Below are 13,029 nucleotides of genomic sequence, written 5' to 3' on the forward strand. Positions count from 1 at the left end.
GGGGGTTCCACACACCCCCCCCCCTCTCCCTCACCCCCTCTATGTCCGTCAGGGCCGACCGGGGGCTGACGGCGCCACGGGGGATGCCCGGCGATCCCGGCGTTAAGGTAACGGCTGCGGTGTCCCCGTGGCATCGTCGGGGGGTGTCCCTGTCTCCCACTGTCGTGTCCCCCCCCCCCCCCAGGTGACGGGGGACACGGAGCACCCGTGGGTGCCCACCCGTGTCCCACGGGAGCTCTGCCGGGGATCCCCCCCCCCCCTCCCCGGCACGGGGCTGGCAGCCGGACCCCCACGGCGCACCGCGACACGGGGATCCTGTGCGGATTCCGTGGGGTGGGGAGTAACGGGGGGGGTGTGTGGGGGGGGGGGGACACAGGACACAGCGTGGGACCCCCCCCTCCCTCCTTGGGGGTCCCTCTGTGGGGCCGATCCCTCCACATCCCACATCCCGACTGATCCCGGTTGGTGCCGGCTGATCCTGGGGAGCATCTCGGGGGGGGGGGGTCCCCCCCTTCTCCGAGGGGGTGTCCTCGGTGGTACCCGGTGACATCTCTGTTCTTCCCCCCCCCCCCCCCCCCCCCCTTCCCCCCACCTCTCCTCTTCCCCCCACTTCCAGGGTGACCGCGGCTTCGACGGGCTGCCGGGGCTGCCGGGTGACAAAGGCCACCGGGTGAGTCACCGCCACCGGTGGGACGGTACCCCCCCATTCCTCCTGCCCCCCCCCCCCCCCCACCCTTGGCGTGCTGCCTTGGGGGGTACCCACATCCCCCCCCACCCCCAACCCCCCCCCCCCTCTTCCTTCCATGTCCTTCCTCCCCGGGCCCCCACCGCCGCCTACACCCGTAAACCGCGGCCTGAGCAAACACCGGCGCCCGCCATCGCCGCCAACCGCCTTCCCCCCCCCCCAACTCCCCCCCCCCCCCCAAGGCCGGCACAGAGCCCCCATTCACGGCCGCCTGCGCCGCGCACACTGGTCGCATTCACACCGTCCCGCCGTCGCTCAACGCGTGTGTGTGTCCCGTGTCCCCCCCCGTCCCCCCCCCATCTTCTTTTACCTGCTACACCCCCCCACCCCTCACCCCCCTCCATCCGCCCCATCGCCCTCCGCACCATGGCGGCACTGCCGTCCCCGACGCCTCACCCCGGGGTGGTTTGTATTTTTATTTTTTTTTTTTTACCCCCCCCCTACCCCCCCCCGCCCCCCCCCCGTAGGGTGAAACCGGTTCGCAGGGGATGCCGGGACCCCCGGCGAGGACGGCGAGAGGGTGAGCGGCTCTGGGTGTGGGGAGCACTGGGGGGGTTGGGGGGGGTGGTGGGAAAGCCGGGACACCCCCCCATCCCACTCCATCCCCACTCACTGTGTGTCGTGTCCCCCCCCCCCCCTTGTCCCTCCGTAGGGTGACGACGGAGAGGTGGGACCCCGAGGACTCCCCGGAGAAGCGGTACGGGGTCTTGCACCCATGGAGGAGGGGGGGGGTCTTGTTCAGGTCGAGGAGGGGGACATGGCCCCGCTGACCCCTACCACAGCCCACTGGTGGTCCTGGTGGGGGGGGGACACACACATCACACTCCCAACCACCTTTGGGAGCAAAGACCCCCCCCACCCCCACCTCCTTAACGCCCCGTCTGCCCTCGCAGGGACCCAGAGGTCTGCTCGGCCCCAAAGGCCCCCCGGGAATTCCCGGCCCCCCGGTAAGCGCCGCAGAAGGACCCCCATCCCCGTCCCCTCCCAAACCCGCTGTGTCCCCCCCCCCTTCCCATCCTCAGCACCCATCTCCCCCCCAGGGCGTGCGTGGCATGGACGGTCCCGTCGGTCCCAAAGGGAACCTGGTGAGTCGGGGGGGGGGGGGAGGAGGGGGGGGGGCACAGCCATCTCGCCTGGGTGCTGCGAGCTTCCCCGCAGCGGTGTCCCCAGGGCTGTCTCTCCGTGGGGTGTCCGCCGGCCCCCCCCTCCTCTGATACCCCCCTGGGGACACCGATGTGTCCCCAATGGGGTCATCGAGCGCTGACCCACCGTCTCTGACCGTCACAGGGGCCGCAAGGGGAGCCCGGCCCCCCCGGTCAGCAGGGGACCCCGGGAACACAGGTGAGCACCCCCATTTCGGCCGGGAGATGGACCCCTCCCCCGAAGCAAGAAGGGGGGGGGGGCATTTCTGGGAGCAGGGGGGGGCACAGGGAGGTAACTGCCCCCCCCCCCCCTGTGTTTTAGGGTCTCCCAGGACCACAAGGTGCCACGGGACCTCCTGGAGAGAAGGTGGGTGCCACGTCCTGGGGGGGTACGTAGGGATTTGGGGGGGGTGTGGGACACACACACACACACACACACACACACACACACACACACACACACACACGATGACACACGAGGCTTGTCCCCCGCGCTCACCCCGGCTCCTCTCTCTGCAGGGTCCCCAAGGCAAACCCGGCTTACCCGGCATGCCCGGCTCCGACGGACCCCCCGTGAGTAGCCCCCCCATCACCCCCGAGCAGTGTCACCCCCTCCCGGACACTGTGACCCCCCCCCCTCTCCCCGCAGCCCCCTGGACACATCCAGCATCCGAAGGATGCTACGGCCACGCACCGGCCCCATCTGACCCCGCTGTCCCCATGACCCCCCCGCCACCGAGGGGGCTGGTTGTGGGTCTGGGGGACACACACATGCCTGCGTGCCACCTCTCAAGGTCTCTCCTTGTCCCCTCTTCTGTCCCCAGGGCCACCCTGGGAAGGAGGGACCCCCCGGCACCAAGGGCAACCAGGTAAACCACCACGCGTCCCCCTCCCCGGGCTCTGCCCCTCTCTCGCCCCCTCCTCCCCAGGGTGGGGGCAACGGGCAGCCCCGACCCCGTGTCGGCGGGGGGTGTCCCATGGTGGCCCCCCCTGAATGTCCCCTGGAGCACAGTGCCAACCTCCCCCTCCCTCCGCAGGGCCCTTCGGGTCCCCAGGGACCCATCGGCTACCCGGGCCCCCGCGGTGTGAAGGTCAGTGCCTGATTTAATTTTGGGGTGGGGGGAGCAGTGGGTATCAGCCGACGCCACTTTTTTGGGGGGGCAAAAAACCAGAGGAATCGGGGACCGTGATGCCGCCTGGCGCCGTGGGTCACCCCTGCTCCTCTCTCCCTAGGGAGTGGACGGCATCCGGGGGTTGAAGGGACACAAGGGCGAGAAGGTGGGTGTCTGTCCCCGCTGCCCCCCCACCCCCCACCCCGCTGGCGGTGCCGTGGGGCTGCGTCGCCGTCCCCCACACCTCGACGCCATCATCTCCATCCTCATCCTCTCCCACAGGGCGAGGAAGGCTTCCCCGGCTTCAAGGGGGACATGGGCGTCAAAGGAGACCGGGTAGGTGCCGGGGGGGTCCCCCGATGCCCCCCCCCCAGGGCTGATTCGCCATCGGGACCACCCTGACACCCCCACCCCCCCCATCCCCGGCATCTCCTGCAGGGTGAAGTCGGCGTGCCGGGCTCCCGGGGTGAGGATGGACCCGAAGGTCCCAAGGGGCGGACAGGACCCACCGGTGACCCCGGTCCCATCGGGTTGGTCGGAGAGAAGGTGAGGGGGACACAGCAGTGGCGAGGTGGGGGGGGAGGAGGACAACACGACAGCGTGGCGCCGCAGTGGGGCCAGCGAAGACCCCCGCGGGCACCCCGTGATGTGCGTCCCCCCCTCCTCTCCATCACCTCTGTCTCCCACAGGGGAAGCTGGGAGTGCCAGGCTTGCCCGGCTACCCGGGGCGGCAAGGTCCCAAGGTGAGCGTGGTGGCCGTGGGGCTGCCCCACATGTCCCCCGTGTGTCCCCCCCCACCCCCTCCAGCACTGCTCACCCCAACCCCTCTCCCTCCATCCCCAGGGATCGCAGGGTTTCCCTGGATTCCCCGGCAGCAACGGCGAGAAGGGCGCGCGGGTGAGTGACCCCCCCGCCCCACATCTTGGGGACCGGCCGCGAAGCAGAAGGGGGGACACAAGCACCAAGGGGGGGGGGGTGTGGGTGTCCCTGCCCTGTCCCCCCCCCACCCCCCCCCCCATGTGAAGCTCTCTCTTGTAGGGTCTGTCCGGCAAATCGGGGCCCAGGGGCGAGCGCGGCCCCACGGTGAGTATGGGGCAGGGTTAATTTGGGGGGGGGGAGGGCAGTGCTCTCCCCCCTTCCTACACCCCTCCTCCGTCCAGCCAGGCTGGGAATGGGGGGCTCAACCCCCCCCCCCCCCCGATGTGTGGGGTGGGGGTGTCTCTGGATTTGGGGAGGAGGGGGGGCTGATGGACCCCCCCCCCCATCGCCCCCCTCCTCGTCCCGCAGGGTCCCAGGGGCCAGCGGGGACCACGAGGAGCCACCGGGAAGTCAGGGGCGAAGGTCAGTCTTGGGGGGTGGGGGGTGAGTGGGTTCACCCCAACCCTTGTGCGTGTGCAATTGCACACGCGTGTGGCAGCGACAGCACCGACCCGCGTCACCCGCTGTGCACCCAAAACCTTCCTCGCTCCCCCAGGGCACGTCTGGCAGCGACGGCCCCCACGGCCCCCCAGGAGAACGGGTAAGCGGGTGTCCCAACCTGGATTTGGGGGTGTGTGTGTGTGTGTGGGGGGGGTCCCGATTGGTGGGGGTGGCGATGCTCTGCTAACGAGCTCTGTGTTAATTAGCACCGTCCTCGCCGTACCGTAACCACCCCGCTCTTCTCCCCTCTAGGGTCTGCCAGGACCACAGGGACCCAACGGCTTCCCGGGACCCAAAGGACCCCCCGTAAGTAGCGGGGTGTCGTCATCCCCCCCCCCGACCATGTGAGGTGCCCCCGGTGTCGCTCACCCCCTCCTCCTCTCCCTGCAGGGCCCCCCCGGCAAGGACGGGCTCCCCGGGCACCCCGGGCAGCGAGGAGAAGTCGTAAGTGTGCCTATGTGTGTGTGTTGTGTCGTCCCCCCCCCCAAAGCGCTGACACCCATGTCGCCCCTCGAGCCGCTCTCCTGTCCCCTCTACCTGTCCCCAAATCCCCCCAGACCCCCCTTTGCCCCCCCCCCCCCCCCAGCTCGGGAACATGCTCTCGCCTTCCTAACAAATTACTCCTGGTGATGACCCCCCCCATCTCACTTCTCCCCACAGGGTTTCCAAGGCAAAACCGGCCCCCCCGGTCCCCCCGGGGTGGTGGGACCTCAGGTGAGCTCGGCCTCGCGTGGGTGGGTGTGTGGGTGGGGGGTCCCCAATTCCTCCAGGGGCTGCACTGACTGTGGTGTGTGTGTCCCCCCCCACGTGTGCCAGGGAGCCGCTGGTGAGTCTGGCCCCATGGGAGAGAGAGGCCACCCGGGCCCCCCCGGCCCCCCGGGAGAACAAGGGCTACCGGGACCCTCCGGCAAAGAGGGCACCAAGGTGAGACGGCGGTGAGATGGTGCTACGGGGGCAGTCCCCGAGGAGTGGGATGGGGTATGGGGGTGTGGAGTTGCGCCCCCCCCCACCCCCCCCCTATATCTCACCCCCTCTCGCCCTAGGGAGACCCCGGCCCCACTGGATCCCCCGGGAAGGACGGTCCCGCCGGACTGCGGGGTTTCCCCGGTGAGCGGGGTCTGCCCGGCACCCCGGTGAGTAAACCCCTTCAGCTGAGACCCCCCCCCCCCCTCACCACCACCACCCCAACAGCGTCGCACTGACACCCCCCCCTCTCCCCCCTCCTTCTCACAGGGAGGCTCAGGGCTGAAGGGCAACGAGGGACCAGCGGGACCCCCAGGACCCGCAGTGAGTGTCGTGTCCCCCCCCTCCTCCATGAGCCCTGGTGGCCCACTCGCCACAGCCCCACAGCTCCCCCTTGGGCTGACTCCCCCCCTCCTCATGACCCCCCCCCCCCCCCATCTTCCCCCAGGGCTCCCCTGGGGAGAGAGGTGGCCCGGGGCAAGGTGGTCCCGTTGGCCCCCCGGGACGACCAGGACCACAGGGACAACCGGGCCCTGCCGGAGAGAAAGGAGTTCCCGTGAGTGCTCGGGGACATCCCGCTCGCATCCCGCCGGGAGAGGCGGCGGGTCGGGGAGGGGGTGTAAGGGGTCCCTGCACCCCTTTCACACACCCCCCCCCCCCATTTCCCATCCTTCCAGGGTGAGAAGGGCCCCATGGGTCCCGCTGGCCGGGACGGCGTTCAGGGTCCCGTGGGGTTACCTGGCCCAGCTGGCCCCCCCGGTGGTCCTGGGGAGGACGGTGACAAGGTGAGGTCCTACCCTGCCCCGGTGTCCCCGTGTCCCCCCACCCGCGCTGGGGCTGAGCACCCTCCTTCTTCCCCCCCCCCCCCAGGGCGAGGTGGGCGAGCCGGGGCAGAAGGGCAGCAAAGGCAACAAGGGCGAGCACGTGAGTGTGACCGGTGACCCCCCCCCTCCTCCGCCATCATCCCGACCTTGTCCCCGCTGTCCCCCGGGGCTGTCCCAGCCTCATCGACCTCTTCCCTCCCTCGTAGGGTCCTCCCGGTCCCCCCGGGCCCATCGGGTCAGTCGGGCAGCCCGGAGCCGCCGTGAGTATCCCGGAGGCCGGGCAACGCCACGGTTGGGGGCACAAAGTGGGAGCGGGGTGGGGGGGGGTCCTGTGCCACCCCTGTGGCCACACCGAGGAGGGGACGGCCAGGAGATGGTCCCCGTCCTTGGGTCTGGTCCCCGGGGGCGAGCGGCGGCCGACCCTCCCTCCCGCCATGCAGGGTGCCGACGGGGAGCCGGGTGCCAGAGGTCCCCAGGGACACTTCGGGGCCAAGGGTGACGAGGGGACGCGAGGCTTCAACGGCCCCCCCGGCCCCATCGGCCTCCAGGTGAGCATGGCTCCCCCCCCCCCCCCTCAGGGCCACCCCCATCGCTCTGGGGTGATGTGACCGCACCCATCCTGCCCCCCTGTTTTCCTATTCAAACCTCTTTGCCCCCCAACACCCAGTGCCCCATATCTGTACACCCCCCCAGCACCTGCTGCCCCCCCCCCCCGCTAACGCTCTCTCTCACCCCAGGGTTTGCCGGGTCCGGCCGGTGAGAAGGGTGAAACGGGTGACGTTGGTCCCATGGTAAGTGACCTTGACCCCCCCCGACCCCGTGTCACTCCGGATGGGGGTACCCCAGGAGCATCCTCACCTTGTGCGTTCTACCCCCCCCCCCCACTTCTAGGGCCCACCCGGCCCCCCAGGCCCCCGTGGCCCCGCTGGACCCTCCGGAGCTGATGTAAGTGACCTCGCTCCCCCCCCACGTTGTCCCCCTGCTCTTCCCTATGTGGGGTCCTGGCGTGACCAGCTCTGCTTATCCCCCCCCCCCCACCCCGCAGGGACCCCAAGGACCCCCCGGAGGTGTTGGGAACTTGGGACCTCCTGGTGAGAAGGTACGTCCCTGGACATCGGGGTGGGGGGGGGGTGGGACAGGAGTGGCACTAGTGAGGTGGGACGAGGCCGTGGAGACACAATGGATCTATGGGACAAGGGACAGATCCTGAGGGGTGGATGAGGGTGACATGGCGGGGGGGGGGAGCTTAACTTCTCTCTGTTCCCATTTTAGGGCGACCCCGGTGAATCGGGGGCGCCGGGAATCCAAGGGGAGCCAGGAGTCAAGGTGAGTGACAGCAGGGACCCCCCCCGACCTGTCCCCGTCCTTGTCCCCCCCCACCTCTCCCTCCGCCGGCTGCTGACCCCATCTTGCGCCGCAGGGCCCGCGGGGAGAGCGAGGCGAGAAGGGAGAAGCCGGAGCCGCCGGTGCTGCCGGGCCCCCCGGAGGGAAAGGACCCCCCGGCGACGACGGGCCCAAGGGCAACCCCGTGAGTGCCGCGTTCCCCCCAGGCTGCGGGGGACACGGGGAGGGAGCAGGGTGCCGGGAAGGCATTGGGGTCCCCTGCGGGGGAGGTCTGGGGTCCCCCCAGGCTGGCAGCTCTCTCTGTTTCAGGGTCCCGTTGGCTTTCCCGGCGATCCCGGACCCCCGGGTGAAATGGGTCCCAGGGTGAGTGTCGCGTCCCACCCCCGGCGGGCTTCTTCCCCCCGCTGGAGGGGGCTTCCCCGGGAATTGGGGTTGGGATTCGGGGTGAGGGTGGGGGCTTCGTGCTGACTCCAGTTTTTCCCTTCCCGACAGGGCCAGGATGGCGCCAAGGGCGAGCGTGGGGAGGACGGCGAGCCCGGGGAGCCGGTGAGTGCCCCCTTCCAGTGCTTTCATCCCCCTCGCCATCACTGTGGGCAGGGATGCCTTGACCAGATCCCCCAGTGAAGTTTGGGACCGGATGGATCCCACTGCTTCGGGAACGCTGGGGTCCCAGCCCATCCTCCCTTCCGTGGCCACCGGGTCTGGTCCCCCTGGTCCTGCCGATCCTTCCCATCCCTCTGGATGCTCCTCCGTGGCACTGCACCCTCCTCCCTGCCTTCCTCTCCATCCCGTTTTTGGGACGAGGCCAGCTTGCTTGACTCCTTGCTCTTCTCCTTCCTTAGGGCTCGCCGGGTCCAACGGGCGAGAACGGTCCTCCCGGTCCCCTGGGGAAGAGGGTAAGTGCCGGGTGAGCCCGGCTCTGGCTGTGACACATCCCCTGCCACCTGCCTGGACGTCCCTGTCCCTTACCGCACCGTTTCTCCTCTCCGCAGGGTCCAGCTGGCTCCCCCGGCCCCGAGGGCCGTCAGGGCGAGAAGGGCGCGAAGGTGAGCGATTCTCCCCACGCCAGGAGACCCCAGCGGCGCTGCTAAGCTCCGTACGGGGTCGGCATCACCCGGTTCCTCTGTCCCCACAGGGAGAACCGGGCGCAGTGGGTGCTCCTGGCAAGACGGGTCCCGTGGGTCCCCAGGGCCTTGCTGGGAAGCAGGGTCCCGACGGCCTCCGAGGGCTGCCCGGCTCCGTGGTGAGTGCCAACGTTCTGGTGACAGGCCACCGGGGTCCCGGGCCTGAGGTGAAAGAGTAGCAGGGTCTGCTGGCACAGGGTGGAGGGGAGGAAGAGGGTCTGAGCGTCACTCCGGGAGGGGACTGGGACATGTCACCGTGCCCATGGCTCACGGCGAACTGCCCGGGGTGTGCACTGCCACTGGTGGCACCGGCTCCCAACCCGGGGGACTCACCTTGTCCTCTTTACCTGCGCAGGGAGAACAAGGCAAACCGGGGACCACAGGCCAGGCTGGGCCACCAGGACCAGTGGTGAGTGCGGCCCCCTCCCCTCCACTACAGCCCCCCTGAGGGGGGTTGTCCCCCACTTTATGCTCCCCATATCTCACGTGTTCCTCTGCAGGGCCCCCCGGGTCTCCCCGGCCTCAAAGGTGACACCGGCGCCAAAGGAGAGAAGGTGAGCGAGGTGCTGTGCTGGGTCACCAACACATCGGGGACCGCGGCACCATGCAGTGGGGCATGCCCCATGCTCGGGGGCCAAGACCCTACACCCCGCTGGGCGACCAGCACTGGGTGGGCTGGTTCCTATGGGTCCCCAAGTGCCGGGCACCCACCACGTCCCTCTTTGGTGGCCCCGTGCTGATGTCCGCCTATGTCTCCCCAGGGCCACCCCGGTCTCATCGGCCTGATCGGACCCCCGGGGGAGCAGGGGGAGAAGGGAGACCGAGGTCTCCCCGGCCCCCAGGGCTCCACAGGGCAGAAAGGAGAAACTGTGAGTGACGGGGAATGGGGAATGGGGGAGGCTGGGGGGGGATGAGGACGGGGTTGTGGTTTGGAGGGGTCTATGCAAGTGGGGACCATAGAAGTGGGGTGCGGGGGGGTGGGGGGGGGCTTTGGGAGTGGGGAGCCCTGCAGGGCACTGGGGGAGGTGGGAAAGGGGCTCACGCCGGTTTCTGCTCTTCTCCCATCGTGCAGGGTATCCCCGGTGCTACTGGACCCATCGGCCCCACTGGTCCCCCCGGACTTCCCGTGAGTGTCTCCCACATGGGTCCCGCACCCCTCCCTCTCCAAACCCCGTTCCTCGCTCCCCCCTTCTCGTCCTTGCGCCTGGGCTCCCCGTTTCCCTCCCTGCGTGTGCCGGGGGGGCTCTCGTCCCTCCTTCCCCCGCAACGTGCCAGCCCCGGTCACTGGCAGTCCTGCTCTTGCTTTGCAGGGTCCAGCTGGTCCCAAAGGTGCCAAGGGAGCCATGGTAAGCACCGAACCGGTGCCCCCCATCCCGCCACCCTCTTCAGTCCCGCCCGGGGCTGACGGTTGCGTCTCTTTCCTCTAGGGCCAAGCGGGACCCAAAGGTGAACGGGGACCCCCGGGACCCCCCGGACACCCGGTGAGTGGCTCAAGGGAAGGGATGACACGGGGTGGGGGGAATGTAGAAACAGCCCCTCAGTAGGTGAAACGACAGCCGGGGAGGGATGGGGAGGGATGTCTCCCATCGCGAAGCCTGAGCATGGGGTGGTTTGGGGCCCTGGGGAGCACACCGTGCTGGGGTGTCTGACAGCGCTGTGCCTGCCACAGGGCCCCCCCGGGGAGGTGATCCAGCCCCTGCCGATCCAGCTGCCCAAGAAGAGCAAGCGCTCCATCGACGCCAGCAAGCTGGTGGAGGAGGAGGAGGACGGAGAGCGAGCGGCCGCTGACCAGGCGTCGCGCGACTACGCCGATGGCATGGAGGAGATCTTCGGCTCCCTCAACTCCCTCAAGCAGGAGATCGAGGGGCTGCGGCGCCCGATGGGCACCCGGGACAACCCTGCCCGCACCTGCCAGGACCTGCAGCTCAGCCACCCCGGCCTGCCCGACGGTGAGCCGCGACGGTGCTGGTGTCGGGGGGGAAGGATGGCGGTGAGCGCTGCGGCACCGCTGCCGGTGCTGACCCCTCTTCTCCCTGCGCAGGCGAGTACTGGATCGACCCCAACCAGGGCTGCGCCCGCGACTCCTTCAAGGTTTACTGCAACTTCACGGCAGGCGGGGAGACCTGCGTCTTTCCCAGCAAGGACGTACAGGAGGTGAGCGAAGACCAGCTTGGCGTGTGTGGGTCCCAGTGCAGCCACGGGAGGCAGGCTGGTGGGCACCGGCCACGAGAAGGGGGTGGCGTGGTGCGCTCCCCGCCTCGCTTATGGCTGCTTCTCCTCTTCCAGGTGAAGATGGCGGCATGGGAGAAGGAGGTGCCGCAGCAGTGGTTCAGTCAGTTCCAGGAGGGCAGCAGGGTAAGGATGCTGCCGGCTGGCATGGGTGGGCCGAGCCCCCCAACAGGCGAGGCCCTGGGGATGCGTTCCCTGCCGGTGGTCTCCCCCCTCTTCTGGGAAGGATGTGGTCTGAGAACGCCAGCCCATGGGTTGCTCCCATGTGTCCCTTCTGCCTTTCCTCGGTGCCCTGTTGCCCTCCGACTTCCACACTCTCCGTGTCCCCAGCCGCTTAACCTGGGAGCGGCTGGACGTGTCTCTTCCTCTAAGGAGACAGAGAAATGTCCCCCACCTGACCTTTAACCTGTCAGCCCTTCTCACCGCCTCCCCTTGCCCAGCTGCCTCCTCGCGGTGGGGGTCTACATCCCAGCAGACCCCCTCCGGCCCCACTTTCCACACGCCTCTGGCCATCACCCCCCCATTGACTTGTCTCCCGCTCCCGCAGTTCTCCTACACGGACTCGGAGAGCCAACCCCTCGGCGTGGTGCAGCTGACCTTCCTACGGCTCCTCAGCATCTCGGCCCGCCAGAACTTCACCTACCACTGTCACCGCTCCGTGGCCTGGCACAGCGCTGCCTCCGGGGACCACCAGCGTGCCCTCCGCTTCCTGGCTGCCAACGAGGAGGAGCTCAGCTACGACACCAGCCCCTACATCAAAGCTGTGACGGACGGCTGCGCGGTGAGCAGGGGTGGTCGGCGGGGAGAGGGCGGCTGCGAGATACGGGGGGGCTGGAGGAGACACGGGGAGAGAAAGCTGAAGAAAAAGGGACGGGTGAAGACACAAACAGGTACTGAGGGGAGAGGAGGCTCTAGATGGCACCAGGATGGAAGAACTGACACCATTGGGGGTGCTCTGAGTGCGAGCAGGGTGCCGTGGAGCGGGGTGATCCAGCGGGATGCCGTGGTCCGGGGAGGAGGGGTGGCTGGACAGGCACTCCCTGGGTAATGCTGGAGCAGTGGAGGCCACTGGATAAGAGAAGGGTTTTGCCCTGCGCGAGGCTGTCCCCGGGCCGGTGCTCCCGGTGCCCCCCCAGCCCCTGACCCATCCCCCCCGCAGGCACGGAAGGGCTCCAGCCGGACGGTGCTGGAGGTGCGCACGCCTCGCCTGGAGCAGCTCCCGCTGCTAGACCTGCGCGTCATGGACTTTGGTGAACCCGGCCAGCGGTTCGGTTTCGAGGTGGGCCCGGTCTGTTTCCTCGGCTAGGATCAAACCCGTCACCCTCCCTGCCCGTCACCCTGGCCTCCAGTGGGGCAAACCTGGCCCCCACGCATCCCCCCCCTCCCACACCGCCTGCCAGCGGCGAAGCAGCCGGACCCACCTCCCCCTCGCATCACCGTCACCTACCCGCTGCTGCGAGGAGCCGAGGTGCCAACCCTGCCCGCACGCGCCGGGACCCACACACCGCCGCTGCTGCCGCCACCGCCGCCGCCCCCACGGGGGCCAGGGTCTGGAGAGATGCCAAAGAGACTTTTACGCTTAGAATAAATCTATATTTTAATATGTAGAGAGACAGAGAGGGAAATTTTTAACGGATCCACTGGCTACCTCCCTTCCTCCCAGTATCCCACTGCTCTTTCCCAGCATTCCCAGGGCTTATTTTCCATGCTCCCCGCCGCCCCAGGGGGAACCCCCTCGAGGAGCAGAGGGAAGAGTGCTCGGGTTTGCTCTCTGCCTGGAGAACCGACGGGTTTTGAAGCGATCAAGCCCAGGGCGCCGCCGGTTGAGCACCGCTAGCACGGGTGTGGGCTGAGCACCGGGAGCTCTCGTTACTTCTCGCCCCGCCTGGATCCGCACCGCCGCAGCCCTCGCGCTCCGAAACCCGTCTCTCTCGGGGTCAAGAGGGAACGGACCCAGGGACGCATCCACAGCAACGGTCCCCGTCCACCTCCGACAGCGCACCGACATGCCTGGGATCCGGTGCCTGACTCATATCAGTGGAGCGGCCACTTGACTTCGTTAAACAAGGCTAATTAATTTGGGGAAAAAAAAATTGTCCTGTCCCATCAAGGTGCTACTTCTCTTCC

At 68.8% G+C, this 13,029-nt stretch overlaps 1 protein-coding gene across 1 annotated transcript; it reads left to right on the plus strand.

The window, feature by feature from the left end:
• Positions 1-52: 52 nt before the first annotated feature.
• LOC309682811 (uncharacterized protein) lies at positions 53-12,208 on the plus strand (the record flags this gene model as incomplete). The annotated part of the gene is given in 53 exon segments (XM_082499759.1): positions 53-76; positions 78-107; positions 617-670; positions 1,213-1,243; positions 1,246-1,265; positions 1,398-1,442; positions 1,639-1,692; positions 1,786-1,830; positions 2,033-2,086; positions 2,210-2,254; positions 2,407-2,460; positions 2,712-2,756; positions 2,925-2,978; positions 3,121-3,165; positions 3,282-3,335; positions 3,438-3,545; positions 3,689-3,742; positions 3,843-3,896; positions 4,038-4,082; positions 4,287-4,340; positions 4,474-4,518; positions 4,671-4,724; positions 4,809-4,862; positions 5,079-5,132; positions 5,235-5,342; positions 5,462-5,551; positions 5,652-5,705; positions 5,830-5,937; positions 6,059-6,166; positions 6,252-6,305; positions 6,412-6,465; positions 6,646-6,753; positions 6,943-6,996; positions 7,097-7,150; positions 7,251-7,304; positions 7,478-7,531; positions 7,626-7,733; positions 7,859-7,912; positions 8,042-8,095; positions 8,392-8,445; positions 8,542-8,595; positions 8,685-8,792; positions 9,029-9,082; positions 9,174-9,227; positions 9,435-9,542; positions 9,746-9,799; positions 9,984-10,019; positions 10,101-10,154; positions 10,343-10,622; positions 10,715-10,827; positions 10,960-11,028; positions 11,450-11,683; positions 12,062-12,208. Coding segments are annotated over 53 exon segments (3,711 nt in total), but the record flags the coding sequence as incomplete, so codon positions are not given.
• Between the last annotated feature and the right edge of the window lie 821 nt (positions 12,209-13,029).

The sequence above is a fragment of the Vanellus vanellus genome (genome assembly GCF_965231255.1).
Source record: "Vanellus vanellus genome assembly, contig: SUPER_32_unloc_4, whole genome shotgun sequence".
Classification (NCBI taxonomy): domain Eukaryota; kingdom Metazoa; phylum Chordata; class Aves; order Charadriiformes; family Charadriidae; genus Vanellus; species Vanellus vanellus.